The sequence below is a fragment of the Notechis scutatus genome, chromosome 4 (genome assembly GCF_049901735.1).
Source record: "Notechis scutatus isolate UNSWTSFEM ecotype Mainland chromosome 4, rNotScu1.2, whole genome shotgun sequence".
Taxonomy (NCBI): Eukaryota; Metazoa; Chordata; class Lepidosauria; order Squamata; family Elapidae; genus Notechis; species Notechis scutatus.
The window spans coordinates 48,693,496-48,713,376 of record NC_142012.1 but is presented as its reverse complement, the minus strand read 5'-3'; the positions used below and the strand labels follow the sequence as shown (position 1 = coordinate 48,713,376).

The window sequence follows — 19,881 nt, the reverse complement described above, 5'->3', positions numbered from 1 at the left end:
TGATGTACAAATGAGATATGTTATTACCAATGAAAAACTACCTTTAAAAAGATAAAGGGAGAATAACAAGAAATCTGAACCTGGGACACTACTCAAAAATAATAAACTTCAAAAATTTAAAAATGAAAAGAATTTTTATAAAGATTGTTAATTCAACCAAGATTAAAATATATATGATTTTTTTCTAGCAGCCTTTATTGGATTTTTTTCAACCAAGACTGAATGATGAGGCCTTAAAGATTTGTTTGTAGAAAAGATACGTGAATATTTTTTTGTACTTTAGAGAAAGTGATAACCTATAGTTTTGAGATTGAAAAAAGCATTAAATTTGCAAAGACATTTCTAAGGAAGATGTAGAGAATATGATAAGAAATTAATTTGTGATACCTTATTTGATAGGATTAAATTCTAACATTATTGTTTCTGATAGATTTTCATTGAAACTTTTCTGATTGAATGATGAGACTATTTAAGATATGAAAACCTTTATTTTTAGATATGAAAGACAAAATTTTTTTAGTATTTTTAGACAAAATGATGTTTTTAGACAAAATGTATAAAGTAAATTAAAAGAATATGACATTGATTCATTTGTTTAAGATTAAAATACATACAATTACTTTTGGTAGTTCTTAATTGCTTTTTGCTGATTTAGATTTAAGGCTTTATTATTTGCTAATAGATATACTGTATGATGAAGAGGACTTAATGAAATGTTGGAGAAGGTCACAAGTTATTAAAATTGTTTTTACATTTCTTGATGAAAAGGGAAGTTATTTATTTATATATTTTTCCTTTTACATATTTTTTTCTCTACCTTCTTTTCTTTTTTGGTATTATTTTTCAGTTTCTATTAGTTTTTCTTTCTATTTTTAAACTTCGATGAAATTATTGAAACATTATCCTAGACTTTTCTGATTTTCTCTTCAACTGATATTATATTTGAGTATCACTTTATTATTGAAAAAGCATTTCTAGTGCACTTATCATACATACAAAATATCTCCTAAAATGTTTAAAACAGCATAACAAAGTTAGTGGCATCATTGCTTCAGGGAACCAAAATGCTATATTGCATACAGAAATGGAAAAAAATATTAAAGCATGCAGTGTCTTCTTTGTTTACAACTTGGGTCAACTACAAAGCCCTGAAATATATATTCCAATAATGATCCATCAACAGCCATTCTACATCTGCAGTACTTTGAAAATAAAAGGTGGCTATTAAAAGAAGCTACTATAATCTAAGATTTTCTGATTATTGGAAAACTTAATGTAATTTTAGAAAGCAAATTTAGAAATTACAACTGAAATTACAACTGATTAGGGAACATATATCTAATTATTATACAGGTTTACTATTAATAAATGTTGAATCTGCCACTATGTCATACCAAAGACATTGTTTCAAATGGTAATATTATACCTAATCAAAAATAGTTGAAAATAAAGGCAATTATTTTTTCTAAGATTAATAGACAAGTAATTAACAGAGAACTCTCCTGTGGGAAGATTGAAGGATTCTGCAGAGGACATAAAAAGTACCTGCATGGAGCTTGACTCCTAATGATTTTGTAGATGTCCATGACATTTTTGGTAAAAATATGGAAGTATTACCATGAAGTAATTTCTCACAATTTCCCATTCAAACATTAACTAGATTTAGACCTGTTTGGGTTTTCAAGGTCAACACCGAGATCATAAAGAACAAAAACACTATGCCTACCTTTCCATCTCTCTCTGTTTTACTCATAACAGGAGTACCTCCAGCAGTCAATGTATTCTCTGGGGAAGCTGGAGCTCCCGTATGAACAGTCACAATTTTCCCACTTGAATCTCCATCTACCGATACAGAAGTGCTAGGAGAACTTAATGAAGAAGTTGTGCAAGCCAATGGGACATTTGCTCGGTTGATATTTACAGCTGTGATATAAGCAGCAGCATTTGAAAATTGAGGTTGTAGCTGTTGGGAGGCAACAGGATGGTGTGGAATAATCACAGCAGCAGGAATAAGGCATGCTGAATTCTGAGTTTGAATTGGTGTTACAGTGGCTGTCGGTCTTTCTTGGCTATGAATTGCAACTGTAATGACAAAGGAAATAGTTCGGCTAATGAAAAAGAATATATTTTCAGATTGTGACATATTAGCCGTATATTTATATTCCACTCTTTTAAAACCTACAATATGTATGAAAAAACAATGTTACCCTTGAAATATAACTCAGCCAAGGTCACCAAGTAAATCTGTATATTATCTCCACAAATACTAAATACAGTTAGTCCTCAACTTACGACCACAACTGAGTCCAAAATTCATGTTGTTAAGTGAATTTTGCCCCATTTGTTACATGAATCACTGCAGTTGTTAAATTAGTAATATGGTTGTTAAGTGAATCTGATTTCCCCATTGATTTTGCTTGTCAGAAGTTCACAAAAAAGATCATATGACTTTGGGACACTGCAACTGTCATAAATGTGAGTCAGTTGTCAAACATCCAAATGTAAATCACATGACCACGTGGGGATGCTAAAACTATCATAAGTGTGAAAAACGGTCATAAATCTCTGTTTTCAGTGCCATTGTAACTCTGAACAGTCACTAAACAAACTATTGTAAATCAAGTACACCATATTTGCTGCACCCTCTTTCCTCTATAAATGTTAAGATTTATCAAGCTGCAGGGCATTCTTTATATGTATATTGCCTATGTCAAGAAACAAATTATTTTACCTGTTCTAACTGCATTGCGAGCTTGATTCAATGTCATTTGACTGGACATATGCATAATGATCTTGGATTGTGGACTTTTTTGTATATGTGCAGCAGAGACTGTTGGTATTGTATCAGAAGTCACTGTCACACCATTTCCCTGAAGTTTTTGCACTGTTCCTCCAGCAGTGGAAGCATTGACCATGGTCACTACTCGCCCTGTCTGGCCAGCAGTAGATACAGGTATTTTTGCTTGGGAGGCACTTGTCATTGGCCTATTAAAAACAATGTAAACATTATGCTTCTTGTTAAATAGATCATTCAGTCCCATTATATACAAATTTTCAAAACATTTTATTTCTGAAATTTGTTGAAGTATAACTGATTGAACATCATACCTTGTAACTGGTGCCACATAATTTCCAGGGAATACACCAATTTTGCTGGTATGCATGGAAGTTCCTTTAAACCAGCCATCCTGACAACGTTCAAACACCAAAAACATTTCACCTTTTCTCAATTCCAGTTCATCTTCTTTTCTAGGAGTGTATGGATAAATAGCAATATACCTAGAAAAGGAAGCATTCTTAATGAACTGCAAGCTAAGGAACAGAACGTCGAAATATCTGTTTGTTTTATGTCTTTATTTTAATTTCAAATGTTGCAATTTGCATATTTTATAGAATCTTTTCTGCTTGAAAATAAAATGTGTTGGTTTAGTTCAGCATGAAAAGTTGCTCCTCTCTATAGTCAGAGATATTTCAATCACATAAATTACTATAATCAAAAAGAGATATATAAAATGTTCTCTCCAAAACTGTTTATCCCTCCCAAGGAGTTTCTTAAAGTTTTACTTTTTCAAATGTCCAATAACTAGTGACAGTAAGTATAATCACTACTGTTATACTTTTTTCTAATTACACATCTCAAAAACTTGTTTGAACAGTTACTTACTGCTGGTAATCTAAGTTGCAGGCAAAAAGAAGTGCTGCCTTTATTTCAGGAGCTATTGAAGTACTTTTGGGGTTTTTTTTAAAAGAGAGGCTTTTATGTATGAATTATCTATTAATGCATGGGCAAGAAGGCATGTAGAATAATCTGCAAATTTTGAGTTTGAGCCAAAATGTATTATAATTAAAAAAATTGCACTTCATTGAAATTTTATATAAATTTACTAAGGATGTGCATCATTTCTAATATTAACCAGCAATTTACTCTTGCTTATACTACTTCACAATTTAGTGTTTTCATAGACTTATTTAACTCTTCTTTTTTTAAAGAATACAATTTACAAAACTATAGGATACTGTTGCCTGATTAGATAGCAGCACTTAAGTGACCTTGCCTGATCTTAAAAAGTTGGAGCTGATTAGTGCTTAGAAAGAGGCCACAACAAAATATATCTAGGGAATCAGAAAGCATCTAGGAAAAAAATAATAATGGGAAACCACTCCCATATTTTTAATGAGAAAATTATACCAAGATATTCATGAAATCACCAAATTATATTAAAATGAAGGAAACTTTACTTAAATACTATCAGTAATAAGTCTGAGAAGGTAATAAAAATTGCAATATATCAAAACCAAACATGTCTTGTGGCTTTTTCTTAAAGACACCAAATGAAAAGTCAAACAATTTCAATTCATTACTTTGGCAATTTTTAATAATCCTTTCCATTATTTGCCAATAAGTTCTAGTTTCACTTACACACTTGGTCTTGTCTGTGCTCTCAAATGTGATATTTGCTCGGTCAATGCAGATGTTGACTTCTGAATTGACCCCAAAGGCAGGCACGTAGGATTAGAGGCAATTATTGCAGCAGATAAGACAGGTGGTGGGGGTGGTGGGACAGGTGGATTAATACTCTAAAAATAAAATATTTTAAAAGTGAATTTAAATTTTAGCACCAATATTCAGATATAATATTCACTGGCATGCACAACACATATACTCTAGAACTGACCTACGCCCACCAATAACCTTACTTTGCTGCATCCTCACAAGCCATACTTGGATAAAGTATGGTGGGCTGAGGTGGTAGACTTTTATCCCTGTTATGTTTGTGACATTGTATACATGTGTGTGATAGCTAGTTGTTAAATTCTTCTTTTTGTCAGTCATTTTTAAAGCTCATATCCTTCCATTTTTCACTAAATGGAATACAATTGGTTAAAGGTATGCAGAATTCAAATCTAAAATAATCAATGATTTGGATCCAACATGGAAATATTTTTTTATACCTGTTGGATTTGGGTATAGTCTTGTGCCTATGTAGCAATCATGCAATATAGCATGAATACTTGGCCATTACCACCACTTTCCTTAATACATAACAAGTGCTATACATGAAGTAGTAGGGTGAAGGCATATGAATTCTCAAATTTCCTTGTGTTGGAATGACCAAATATAATTTTGACACTTTATTTTTCCATCAATGAACATAATACAGTGGTGCCTTGGTACTCAACTGCTTTGAAATTCATCAAATTTGGTATTCAATGTGTTCTGAGGTGAAAATTTTGTCCCAGTACCCATCATTTGTTTGGTACTCAATGAACAAGCTAGAATTTGTCAGTGTCAGCTGCCTTGTGATTCACTACATTATTCCTTATGGGAAAAATTTGTTTAGTACTCATAGTTTTGGTACTCCACCAATTAACTATGAGTACTGCAGTACCACCATAAGTACAGAAGATGTAATTTCTACAATTTAAACAGAAAGTGTCAAGTGAGATAAAATTCTGTAACTACTATTCTCTGTGAAATGATACTTATACTCACAGCAAAAGCAGCTTGGTAAGTGACTTCAGGTGGAAAGGTAAATGAATGTCCTGTTGTTACTGGACTGCTGGGTGGTGGGGTTACAATTAATCCTGTGGTACTAATGTGAACCTATTAACGGCACATACATTAAACATAATTAATGTCCAATCCAGAAAATCCATTCATTCTGTAAGTGAACGAAGTGAAATACTTTTACAACAAAATATTAGTTTTATATTTAATATAAAATATTTCTGGTCTTAAATTTATATGCATTTCATTTTTAAGTACAAATGTGCAATACAAATAAATGTTATTGTTAATATATTTTAGGTTTCTTTATGAGATTTATTAATATTATTAATACATAATAATAAAAATGGTCCTTTTATCCATTTTGGTAATTTTAATGTTTGAATTTTTAATGCTTAATTTTATACTGAATAAACAAACTGTGTACTAGATTGCAATGTTAACTGGGTATCACTTTCAAATAGCATTTTTAGCAAGCTTCAACAAAGTTGAAAAACTGCATTGGTCATCCGCTTTATGACTGTCATGACTTATTACTATGAGTGGGCTTCATTACAGTTGTAAGTCAAGGACTATCTGTACCCAAATGCTCCTCCAATTTTCAATTTGGGAAGGGCAAACAATCATTCCAATCTGTTTATATTTGGAAGATATTAATCACAAAATTTTAAAGTAACCAACATTATTTAAATGTCATTTACTTTAGTATTAAAACTATTTTAAACTTTAGCTAGAAAACATGTAAAAGATAACCTATTTAAACTGAGGAAAAAACCTTATGTAAAAAGCAAGAACAGCTGTGCCAAAAGTGCTTTTTCAACTTTCTTGTTTTTGGACTTTCTTGTTTTTCTTTGAAGACGTTTCACTTCTTATTCAAGAAGCTTCTTCAGCTCTGTCCTGATGGGTTTGTTCTCTTATTTTGTGCCATGTGTTTATTAAGTGGTTGCTTTGTTTTCCCAATGTACAACATAGGAGAACAAACCCACCAGGATTCAGCAATCCATCTGCATTTAAAAGACAAAGGCCACTCTTTTGAAGACAGCACAGTCCACATTTTGGACAGAGAGGACCACTTGTTTGAAAGAGGGGTCAAAGAGGCCATCTATGTCAAAACTGAACAGCCTTCTCTCAACAGAGGGGGGGATACGACATCATCTATCTCCAGTCTACAACACAGTCTTTCTTTTTTTAAAGCAAAGTTTATTTATTATACAATTAAAATAAACGAACAAACACATACACATTAAAAAAAAAGTTCCAAAAAGGTTCCACACACATTTGCACTACTTAAGTGGCCCTGATGACATACATAAACCTCAACGACTCTCTAAAAGAATGCAAATGACCAGCTGTCTGCAAGGAGTACTATAAATCCTTCCATTCACCACCATCCAGTCAGAGCTGAAGAAGCTTCTTGGATGAGAAGCGAAACATCTTCAAAGAAAAACAAGAAAGTCCAGTTGCCTCTTGAAAAAGCACCGTTGGGACATCTATGACTTGGATGACTAAGAATCATATCCCATTTATTTTGGCAATATTTTAAATTGTCATTAAAAAACTATGATATACCTTGATTTCCACTTGTAATTACCTGAGAAGGTGCACTACAAGAAAGGCCTGAAAGCTCAGATATCCGTGCTGCAGCAGTTGGATTACTGGAGCTGATGAGAACAGGAGGGCTGATTTCCACTGAATGACGATTTTGAGAAGACTGTGAAGCCTTATTGGACATGGTAAGGGAAGTAAAAGAATGGCGTTTTTTTGTGTTCTTCTTTACATCAGTATGCTTTTGAACTGAATTGCAATGGGATGTACCAGAAGTGCCTTCTCCAGAATCTATTGTAGAAACTGATGGTTTGTCTAGTTCAATAAGTTGTTTTGCTGTTGAGTTAAACTGCAAGACAATAACCATAAATATCAACCCTATAATTTGATTAAAAGAAAAACTGTATTAATTCCATTGTAATTACATATTGTGCATTTTTATTTTTTTTATCAATCCTGAATGTTTTGTAATTCATTATATTTAGAAATGTACAAGATGATGGGTGAACAGATAGAAACATTAATGTTAGAATTGTACAATGAGGTACTGACAGAAGCCAAAATGCCGGATTCATGGAGGGAAGCATACATTTCACTAATACCAAGGGAGGGTACATGATAGTAGACAAATACAAAATTATAGAATATAATTTTATAATATATATATATAATGATATTATAAAATATCATTGCTGAACGCCAATTATAAAATATTTACAATTATAATAGCAGACAGATTGAAAAGAATATTAAATGAATATATTCACCCCGACCAAAACGGATTTCTTCCATCAAGGCAAATTAGGAACAATACAAGGATAGTGTTGCATATTTTGGAATACTATGAGGCACATCCAGAGAAATAAGTGGCACTTGTTTTTCTGGATGCGCAGAAGGAGTTCGACAATCTAAATTGGCAATTTATGATGCAACAAATTAAAAACATGGATTTAGGTGATAAATTTAATAATATAATAAAGACAATATATTCCACTCAAAAAACGAACATCTTACTAAATCAGGGGTCGCCAACTTTTTGGACCTCAGGGACCACCAAACCCATAATTTTAAATCCCAGGGACCACTAACCGGTTCTGTGGGCTTGGCCTAATTTGTGGGTGTGGCTTGGTGGTCATGTGACTGGCTGGGCATGGCTTGTATGTAAATATTATAAATATTTATATAAATATTGATTTTTTTATAAAAAAGAGCAACTGTTACCCAAAATCAGGCAAAGCAAGCAGGCAAATTGAGTTGCTCACAGAATCACAGATTCATTCAGAGATCTATCTATCTGCCATTGGCTAGCTCAGTCTGTCACATAAAATTTGCTTGCAAGCAAACTCATAAAATTTGCTAGCAAGCAAGCTCACAAAATTAACTCACAACACACCATGTATGCAAATATTGGATTTTTTATTTAAAAAAAAAGCAACTTTTACCCAAAATTAGCCAAAGCAGGCAGGCAGATTGAGTTGCTCACAGAATCATTCAGTGATCTATCTGCCATCAGCTAGCTCAGTCTGTCACATGAACTTTGCTTGCTGTGAGTCTGCACTGAATAATAGAACCTTCAGTTCTAAGGGAGGTTCAGCTGTGCTTAAAAGAAGAGCAGAAGATCTAAAGACTAGCTAGAAAGCAAGAAATCCAACCATTTCCTGCTTTCTAGCTAGTCTAAATCTCCGGGCACAGCAGAACAGTTGATGGTCAGAAAAAGGAAAAATAGCAATTTAGCAGGCAAGTTTGCCGGGTAAGGAGTGAGTGGCGGGGAGGGTTCCCGCGGGCCATGTGGGCGGCGCAGCCTTGTGTTTCTGCGCAGCCTGGATTAATTGCTTTGGGGGGTGCTCTGGGAGTGAGATTTCGCTGCGGCCCACCAAAATTTTCTCATGGCTCACCGGTTGGCGACCCCTGTACTAAAAGGTAAAAATACGGAGACCTTCAAAATAATGAAAGGAGTGAGGCAGGGCTGTCCACTGTCCCCTCTGTTTTTCATTCTGTCGCTAGAAAGCCTATTAATATGAATTAGACAAAATATGGATATAAAAGGAACTAGAGTTAAAAAGGAGGAGTATAAACTCCAGGCTTTTGCTGATGACCTGGTATTTTTTATTGAAGGTCTTATAGAGACAGGAAGCATGTTAATTAATGAATTGGAAAAATGTGGGGAAGTATCAGGCCTTAAAATTAATAGACAAAAAACTAAAATGTTGACTAAGAATTTGACAGAACACCAGAAAAAAGAATTAGAAAGAGTAATGGGCTTCAAACGACAAAGAAAATTAAGTATTTAAATATATGGTTAACTGCAAAATGTACAACTCCTACAACAAACAAAGATAGATCTGGAACTATGGAGGAAGTTACAATTATCACTATTAGGGAGAATTGTGGCGATTAAAATGACTATTTTACCTAAATTTTTGTATTTATTCCAAACAATCCCCATAAAATTAGAGAATTTTTTTTTACAGAGATGAACAAAATTACGGCTAAATTCATATGGCCAGAGAAAAAACACAGAATAAAAATAAAAGCGCTGCAGGACAGTAGAAGCATAGGTGGCTTTGGACTCCAGATTGGGAGCTTTACACTAAGGCAGCAGCTTTAATTTAAATGTATCCCAACATGAATCCAGCATGCTGGAAGTGTAAAAAGACACAAGGTACTTTCTACCAAATGTGGTGGTCCTGTTCAGAAGCTCAAAGGTATTGGACCAAAATAATGGTTACAAGAAATTGAACTGAAATTATTTATGCTAGGAATATTTAGAAAGAAACATGAGAAAAGGATTAAATATATTTATTACACATATTAACAGCGACTAGAATAATGTTGAAAACATAACAACATCCCCCCTGATGAATTGGTAATTCAAAAAAATTTGGATTGCGCTGAAATGGACAAATTGACCCTAAAACTAAAAAATAAAGAAGAGTCTGAATATCATAAAATTTTGGATATATGGTATAATTGGCTGGAAACTAGGTAAATAGAAAATAAAGAAACTTAAGATAAGCAAACTATAGACAAATGTATATAATCGTATAACAATGTATATAAATGTAAATATGCATAAGAGATAAATATGTATAATACTGATGCTACAGTACTGTTAATATTATGATTAATTTAAAAAAATGTAAAAGAACAATAAAGTTTATTAAAATAAATAAATAAGATCAAATTTCTGAAAAATCAGAACTGCACAGAGAAACCATGTCTCATGTTGTTTTCATTGTGACTGGGCAAGCTACTGCACAAAAAGATAAAGGTAAGCTTTTCTAACCCATAATTTGGTTGGAACTTTTGCTAAGGATGTGAATACTGTAATTTAAACTAAGGTGAAAACATTAAATCTTATTTAAAGAGCACTATTACGAACATTCATTATAGCAGGAATAACACTGGCCAAATTATCTATGTTGAACTGAATATAGTTCTAAACAATTCACTTCCTAGGAATTTAGCCAACTTCATAAATATTCTGTATTTATTATGACATGTGATTAAAAGTTTAAAATAATCTGAATATTGAAAATTACTGTGCAAACTTGTTAATATTCAAATGTTACTAGTAATCAGTTTTAGTCTTTTACTTTTTCCTGATAAAGAGGTGAGCATATATGTCTGTCATATAGATAACTGAGATTTGATTTCTTGATAAGAAGCTAAGGGCAGTTCATTGATAGAGCTTAGGCTTGATCTCTGTTTCTTCAGAGAGATGCTGTTTAATTTTAATACATAATCAACCCGTATGAACTTTAGTAATCAATCTACGATTGTAATAAAGACTGCCCGTTATGGTTGCAGGTAGTGATGGCCTTTAAGTGAGATGGCCTTGTTTTACAACTCCTACTCCCTGTTAAATGAATGTGTGGGTCACTAAACAAAGCACATGGTTCTTCAGGGATGGGAAAAGACCTGGGAGGCCTAGGCTATCCTGCCTGGGACTCCCAAGGCCTCCCTTGACATACCCATGCTCCTTGGGATCCCCATAGTGCTTGGGTCTTCTCCCCAACCACTCACTGATTGCACAGTTACTTTTTGAAGATCTCCAGAGCTTTTTCTCAGTGCTGTACAGACCGCTTTAGGGAAGCAAAATAGAATAGTTCAACTCTGTCACATGACAGCCTCCCAGAAGCTGTCTATTTCAGTGTGACACAAGGAAATGTGCTATTTTTGCTATTTCAGTGTGACACAAGGAAATGTGGGAATGCAGAAAATGGTGGCCTCTTCCGGGAGACAGCCATAAAGCCCAGATACAAGTGGCCTGCCCTCCTTCTCCAACATAGCTTTATAAGGCCTTGGCAAGATGACACTTGGAATACTGCAAGTTTTGGTCACCACAATAAAAAAAAATGATGAGACTGGAAGGAATGCTATCTTTTTTTGATCTGCCTTGCTCTGAACAAAACTGAACAGAATTAGATGTGATACTGGAAGAAGTGCCTCTGCCCTGTATGGATGGAAAGATTCTCCTTAACTATTAAATATATTGTGAAAGATTGCGCACAACATGCATTCTCTGGTTCCTTAGAAGATCTGCACAAAGCAATGCCAAAGATGATCACCTGGATAGCTGAATTAGACATCCAGTTATGAAGTCACTGCCATATTCCAGTAGAAGTTTTGTACATAATTACATGGATTGCATATATGTTTACTTCTCATCTGTCATTTATTTATTTAGTGTATGGCAAATACATGGACTTCTAGTATTTCAAATGTAAATGTCCAGTCCACCCTGCCATTCAAGGACAGGGTGATCCATATGGAAGATATCAGACATTGGGCCAGTGAAAGCTCTTGATGGACATTTGGACACAATGTGATGGATATTTTGTCGAGGAGCACCAGAGTCACACTGAGGGGTAAAGACAAGACCCCACTTAAACAATGAGTCTGGCGGACACCATGTTAGGTATGGATCTTGTTCCGAGTTGTCCCCCATAATGATCTGCAAGGATCTATCATTGAGCATGTAGTTTTTAGGTGACAGAGGATTTTACAGGGGATGATGTGACTCAGTTTGACCCTTCTTCCATATGATATCATATGCTGCAGTAAGGTCAATGAACACAGCTATAGTTTTTAAGCCTTGCTGGAAACCAGCCTCAAGATGTGCTGTTAGGCTCAGCATCTGATATCCGTTGCCATGTATTTAGAGAGCCAGCAGTTCTACAAGTCTGGCTGCCATCTGTCGTTAAACTGCCAATTTTCAATGTAGTCTGGCTGCCAATTGTTGCTAGTTATTTGGTTCACACTACCATGCTATCCAGGGTGCACCACGAGGTGAACTAGCATCACATTCTCTCATCTGTCATGTTCTCATTATACGCTAAATAAATAATAAATGATTCAATTTGCTAAAAAAAATGTGTTATTTGATTAATGTCTAGAAATTTTCTATTCATTTATGCAGCCCAAAGTAAAAGAAATTTAGGATAAAGTGTGTTTGTGTGTGTATTCACATTAATTCAACAATAAAGAAACTTAAGATTCTTTCACCTCAACATATGAAATAGGAAATATTCCAATTTTGTCAGCCAACATTCCTTCAGCCCAATTTTCATCTACACGGCGAATTACAGTAAGAATATCATCCTGGATGTAAAAGAAGAAAATAAAAGGTAGGAAAGTTCTAATTAAACATTTTATTTTATTTTCCTGACATTCAGACTGTTGGGATTTTTAAAAAGTCAACTTTCATATTCTCAGATGAACATTTCTTACAATAGTATATTCCCATTATTAAGAATTTGAAAAGCATTCGAGGAGCTAACCAATCATCAGATAAAATAATTGCTGAGTAATAGCAACTCAGCTGCTTTTTCTTTGGCATTAGTGTACAGATCTCAGTATATCTGAATTCTATAATAGGTTATATGTTCTCAGTTGCTGTTATGAGTAGCTATAACACTTAGGTACCAACTGTTCAATGTATGTACATGCAATATTCTTAGGGATTAATGAACAAGGAAATGTCCATAATAAAGACACTAAGAAAACTTCAAACACAGAATCAGATATTCTGGCTTTTAAGACATTGCTAGCTTTCATATCTCAGCATCATTTATCATTGGTTTTACTGTATGAGGCTCCTGAGAGTATTTTGTTTAAATTATATTTGGAGGATCACAAAATAAATAAATCAGAAGCCTACCTGGCCCAACACAATATTGATTCTAAAAGGCTCATGGTATAACTATGCCTGGACCATGAAAAAATTCTAGCAAGCAAGCTAATAGTTTACCTACACAAAATATACTATACACAGCAGAGGTGGATTCTACCAGTTTCCTACCGGTTCAGTGATCCCGCACTTCACGTGTGTGTGCGCATGTGCACCTAATGCACACGCATGCAGCTTTCCAAACACCAGCTGTGGCTCTGCCACACCAGTCAGCTGAGAGGATAAAGAACAGAAAAGCGCAGGGGGACAGGTGGGAGGGCCGATCCTGTGCTTTTCTCTTCTTTATCCTCTCAGCTGATCGTTGGAGGGTTTTTTTTTGCTACCAGTTCAGCTGATCTGAGCCGAACCGGTAGCATTTCACCACTGGTACACGACAAAGGTCGTATTATAAATATTTATTTACATATTTCACAAAAAACATATCACAAATTCTAATTTATCTTGAATTATCAATATGCACAATAGAGTGTTAATCTTGGAAATGGAAAATGAGGCTCAAATACGATTTCTCCAAGATAATTTAAAGTTATATTTTTAATTTAAAATTAATATAACTTTGATTTTCTTCAGAAAAAGTTAATAGTAAGATGAAAAATAATAACATTTGATTCATGATAATCTTGTAGGCTAACAAGTATTTCAACATTACTGAGACTATGAAAACATATCTATAAATTTTTACCTTTGAAAAGGGTAAACAATCCTTGTCAGCTTCCTTGTCCTTAACTTCAAAGTCATAAAGTGCTTTGCACTGAGGTGGAGGTTGAGGTAATGGTTTAATTATCTGGACAAAATTGGTAGGAAAAAATCCATGGATACCATTAACTTCTCCATGATACCAATTTTCATCAACTTGCCGACGTAATATGATGATGTCACCTTTGTTGAATTTAAGATCTCCAGGCTCTTTTCCCTCATAGTTATATAATGCTTTGGCACAAGGTAACTGAGGTACACCCTACAGAAACAAATCAGGTAAATTTTAGTCACAAAAATCTACCCACATTTAAACAGACAAATCAATTCATAAGGCTAAACCATAGATCCAAGAGATTTTTTTAAATTTTTTAATATACAATAAATCCATTCCATTTCAATTGTGCATCGATTAGGTACATTTTCATGTGCTTACATTTTATAATTAATACTAAACCATAGGTGATGTATAGAAAGGCTTCAACAATATATATTATAGTAATTATAGTTATAATTTACCTATCAATAGTCATAATTTTCCCATCAACTATTTTTTTTTAAAACAAGTTTTATTAGTTTTCAAAACACACAAATCATTATCCATTACATGTTTAAACCTTTTTCCATTATAAATTTAACAAGTCAGATAAACTATAATTCTGTTTTAAACCATTTCCATATAAACATACAAAAACCTCTTGTCCAATTTCTCTTTACTTCTCTTTTACTCTTATTCAATTTCATTATTATTATTTCATCTATTTCTTTCTGACTTAGTTACCATTATTCTCATTCTATATTTCTGCAAGGTTTTATTAATTCTCCCCCCAAAAAAAAAAAACATATACACACAACACATAAAACATAAAAAAATCTTTTGGAAAGTAACTTGGACCCAGGTATCTCTCTCTTCATGGACTTCAATTATATTCATGCTCATCTTACATATCATTACTTATTTTATTTACCATTCTAAGCTTTCTATATTAACTTCTCCACATATTTCACTCTTCTTAATTCTATCTTAATTAATCATCTTAATTTGAGTCATTATATTTGTATCTTTTGTCCATTCTTTATTGTCCCTTTGTCTCGTTCCTTATAAAAAAAAAAAAAAGTTTCTCCTGAAATCACTAATCAGAGTATGATGCCTTTCTATCTCCCCCTAAATTAATCAAATTAACCTTTAAAATAACGCCCAATACCCAATCCGATTTTGCTTGGTACATTCTATCTAAATAGTACATCCAAAGTAATTAAATATATAGTTAAACAATAAATCTAAATATTAAAAACAAATACTATAGTAGAAATTTTATAATAACATCAATACCATAATCTTATTAAACTCTTTAATTAAAACTCAATATTCTAAACCTCCCATCATATTATTAAATTTTAAAACCAATCATTATTAAACATTTCAACATTTTAATCTCTTATCAACTCTTAAACCGTTTAAGTTTTCTATTTCTAATACCATACTACAATATCATCTTATGTACCTTGCAAAATCTTTTGAAAAATTATATTTTATCCTTTATCCCTAAAAAAATTCCTTTTTCCCATTTAATTTCAAAACTTTGTAGCTTTTCTCCACCTTTTCCCTTTCTTTCTTCTCCCAGCAAACCTTTCTACCCCCCTTCTTCCAGCCTCTGCCCCACTGGCTTCCCTTCTCTGTCGTGTTCCTTTTCCCTTTTGTTTACTATCATTATATTGATTTTGCACCTTATTTTTCCCTTTCTTAAGTGTTTTTTTAAATCTTAAGTCCTTTATTTCTCTTCCTTTCACTCTTCCTTCTTTCTTGGTCAAGTTCTGAAATTTATTAAAAATGGCTTCCTCTCCTTCTTCTTCTTCTGCTGTCTTCATCTGTTGTAATGTTTGTTGATAGTTAATAAGCGCCATTTCTAAAAAAGGAAGGCTTCTTTCAGACCAGATTTACCATTTTTTTGCTTGTTCATAATCTTTTCTCAGTTCCTCAAGAGAAAGAGCCATTATAAATCTTTTCTTTTCCCCTTCTTTCTTCTTACAACAACCAGAATATTCCAAAGAAGAAATAAAACAGTCCCAAAGTTATCAATCAGTCCAAACCAAGGCAGAGTTCTCACTTTCTCCTCCTGGGGTAGTATCAATCAAAGAAAAAGAAAGTCCAAATCTATTTCTTAAAATCTTATTGCAATATATTTTAGTCTTCAAATCCTTAAGGCATCTCCTCCAACAAAGTCTTAGCATACAAATATTTTTTTTTTTTAGTCCTCTCTCTTCCCACTCATCGCTTAAAACCAGTTTTCACCTAAAAGAAATAGGTTTCTTAATATCCACTTATTTATTCCGTAGGAAAAGAGGGTAAGCTTTCCTTTCAGCACCATCAAACTGCCGCTTTTTTCCTCTTCTAGAAGGTATCATTCAGAAAATCATACTTTTCAGGAATTTTGTTAAATATGTCTTAGAGTCCTAGGAACCAAGAAAAACTTTCTCCTTTGAAAAACTTTCTCCACTTCCTCCTGCGCATTCTTACCCGGCTGCCAGCTTCTTTGTGGCGGTATTACGGACCGCCGCTGCACCGTCCTGGGAAGAGGGGTTCTGCCGGCCGGGAGGGGTCTGCAACACCCCAAACCCCTCTCCGGATCCCCCTACCTTCAGCTGCCCCTGCAGGGCAGCCTAGCTCCGCACCCGTCCGGATCGGAGCCCCAAAAAGCGCTAGCGCGGCAGGGATCGCGCAGCCGCAAATCCCTGCCGCTCGCGAAGCCGACAAACCGGAAGCATCCCCCCATCAACTATTTTTAAAAGAAAAAAAAAAATACATGAGCATATTGTCTAAACCAATTATTTTAAAACTGAAGATGACTACCCTGGGGGGGAGAGGGTAATCTAATCTGAGCATATCCCTTGGGTAAGGAACAATCATACTGGTGATTCTCAATTTACAACCAAAATTGGGATTAGAATCATTTCATTGTTAACTGAGATCTCATGTGACTGCTTCTGTCAACAAGTACAAGCTCTGCACTCCCAGTTGTGGTTAAGTGACCTCACAAGTCATTAAGTAAAAGCTAAGATAAAGAGTGAAGGTTGCCTCAGAAGGGTGGGGAAGTACCTGGGAGGTCTGGTGCAGGCCATCTCCATTCAGAAACTAAAAAATCCTTCCTGCCAAAATCTACACATAATTTTCAGCCCCTCAGCAGATAGATACTAGTTTGCAGCCTGTTAGGGCCTCCCAACTCCCCTGAGGGCACCCTGTGGTTCTTATGTTACTATGCTGCCTCCCTGTTCAGAAGCTGAAAACCCTCCCTGCAGAATCCCCAAAGGATTTTCAGACCCTGAGCAGGGAAACACTTACACGAAGCCTTCTCAGGGCCTCTCCCATCTCCCTAAGGTAGTCTAAGGCATGTCAATTTTTTCAACTTTCAATTTCCAACATTAGAGGTGCTCAAAAGTTGGTACATGCCTTGGGGATTGTAAAGATATTTTGGTTACTTCAATATAATTTAGATGAGCTTGATAAGTACATAAATATCATAACTTTTTAACATTTTGTGTTTCATTTCACAGGTTCAGCTGTCATTCTCTTTTTGTTAAATGTTATTTGGTCTGAGAGTGTTAATACTGCTGATCTCATTTCCTGTGAGAGTGATCTGCAATGGCTTCTAAAAAAAGAACAAGACTGGAAACATTCACTCATATAAGCAGCCTAATTGGGACTGGCAGAGTCTTGTTGCCATCTAAACACCCAACACTATGAGACATTCTCAGATATGGTCTACTGTTAAGAGAACAAAGTAGTGATGATAGAAACTACACAACAGCCAGACTTGCAGAGACATACACAATTATTAGGCAAGTGGTATTTTGGAGGATTATTTTTATTATTGAACAACTACAATGCTCTTGATCAATCCAAAATGTTAATAAACTTCAAACCTGAATATTTAAGAAAGTAAAAGTGAGGTTTGGCTTTCTTAGAATATCTATGTGTGCACAATTATTGGGCAACTATTAGTGTGCAGAATTATTATGCAACTAAATGAAAAATGAAAATTTGCCCAATCTCACTCATTTATTTGCATCTGTTAATGTAAGAATAATAAACAACTCAAAATGTACAAATAAACATTTCTGACATTTAAAAAAAAATCAGTGACCAATATAGCCACCCTTTTTTCAATAACAGCCATAAGCCTTCCATTCATGGAGTCTGTCAGTTTCTTGATCTGTTGCTGATCAACTTTTTGTGCAGCAGAAACCACAGGCTCTCAGACACTCTTCAGAGAGATGTACTGTTTTCCTTCACTGTAAATCTCCCATTTAAGAAGGGCCCACAAGTTCTCAATAGGGTTTAGATCAAATGAGGAAGGGGGCCATGTCATTATTCTTTCATCTTTAAGGCCTTTACTGGCTAGCCATGCAGTGGAGTACTTCGATGCATGTGATGGAGCATTGTCCTGCATAAAAATCATGGTCTTCTTTTTAATTATCATTAGTAACTGCTTTAAGAACTTCAAAATTAATGCCATTTTTAAAATGGTAATAATTGGTAGGGCACGTTTAAAAACCATGTCAATGATTGATGTGTTAATCTCCCTAAAATAACAATTATAAATTCTTTGCTCCAGCTTTTCAGTGGCTTAGAAAAACAAAAAAATACAAAAGAATTTTTTAATATAAAGAAAGGAAGATGTCTTCTGCCAGCCACAGTTCAAATTGAGCCCTCAGGCTCTAAAACACAATAGAAAGTTTTCGTGACAAACATGCTGCTTATGTATTATCCAAAACACTGAGGAAAATGCTATTTTAGTATGCAGTCTAGAAACACATTCATATAGAATAGTTTATTTTAACCATTCTCATTGAATAATAGAATCATAGGGCTGGATGGAACCTTGGAAAGTTTCTAGTCCAAACCTTCATTTAAGTCAAACTGTGTTTCAATCGAAAAATACACTATAGAACTTCAATGAAGTAGGCAACAACATTCCGAAGGTGACAATTGCAGAATTTTTATCTATAGTCTAACTATTATTTAAGATGGCACTTTCAGGATATCTCTTTTTATGGATATCTTTTATGGATATCTCTATAAATACCTGCACCTAATCAATTTATTTCAATTAATTTAATTAAATAAGCAAGAAACTAACATGCTGCAGAACAAAACAACACCCTCAACATTGTATTTATTTCTAGCAACTTTTGGAGTCATAAATATACCCAAGAAATGTTTGTAAGAAATAAAGATTATAAATAATTGTATGCCAGTACCTTGTTTTTAAGCGTGCTCACCTGCTCAGAAAAAATGCAGAGTAAACTAAACGATAGTGGAGTGCAACCATACGACTTCCTTTATAGTAAATAGAAGTCTAGCAAGTCACCATATCTCCTATTGCAGCCTTTTTGTGAAAGAGCACTAATGTATTCTCAAATTCAAAATCTGCCTACCACCTAAACAGATTGGGGATTCCTTTTCCAAGTCAATTGTAAATAAAATGAATGAATGCACAAACATAATTGGGAAAAATATTTTAGTAAATAGGATTTTTTTTTCAGAAGCTTTCAATATATAGAATTGAATCCATATATATATATTTGCAGGCATATTTAAATCTTACTCATGTCAAGGGCTATAACTAAGCATAATTAAATCTGGATTTAATCCATAATCTTCTTGAAGCATACTCTATCATATAACTGAATTTAACATTACTTTTCTAGAAGACAGAAAAATCTAATAGATTATGGTTTTAGTATAAACACCACTCCCTAACTGTATCTGCAGGCGGGGTAATGTCAGAGGATGAAATTTAATGAAAGAAAGTCTAAAGCCCAAAATAATCATGTTTTGGATGCAGAGGAATATATAGAATCAATTTCCTTCATGGAAAGAAGTAGTGTACTCTTTCCTCCATTGCAGAAGATGCATGGCAAACTGTGAGAAGCTGTT

At 34.1% G+C, this 19,881-nt stretch overlaps 1 protein-coding gene across 1 annotated transcript in view; it reads right to left on the bottom strand.

The window, feature by feature from the left end:
• The window catches only part of SH3RF1 (SH3 domain containing ring finger 1), a 35,927-nt gene that overhangs the window by 3,726 nt on the left and 12,320 nt on the right, over positions 1 to 19,881 (bottom strand). The window contains exons 3-10 of the mRNA XM_026678856.2: positions 13,930 to 14,205; positions 12,563 to 12,658; positions 7,101 to 7,403; positions 5,495 to 5,605; positions 4,421 to 4,578; positions 3,109 to 3,279; positions 2,732 to 2,985; positions 1,727 to 2,082 (exon numbers count right to left, since the gene is read on the bottom strand). Coding sequence (XP_026534641.2) covers positions 1,727 to 2,082; positions 2,732 to 2,985; positions 3,109 to 3,279; positions 4,421 to 4,578; positions 5,495 to 5,605; positions 7,101 to 7,403; positions 12,563 to 12,658; positions 13,930 to 14,205 — 1,725 coding nt within the window. The remainder of the gene's footprint in view (positions 1 to 1,726; positions 2,083 to 2,731; positions 2,986 to 3,108; positions 3,280 to 4,420; positions 4,579 to 5,494; positions 5,606 to 7,100; positions 7,404 to 12,562; positions 12,659 to 13,929; positions 14,206 to 19,881) is intronic.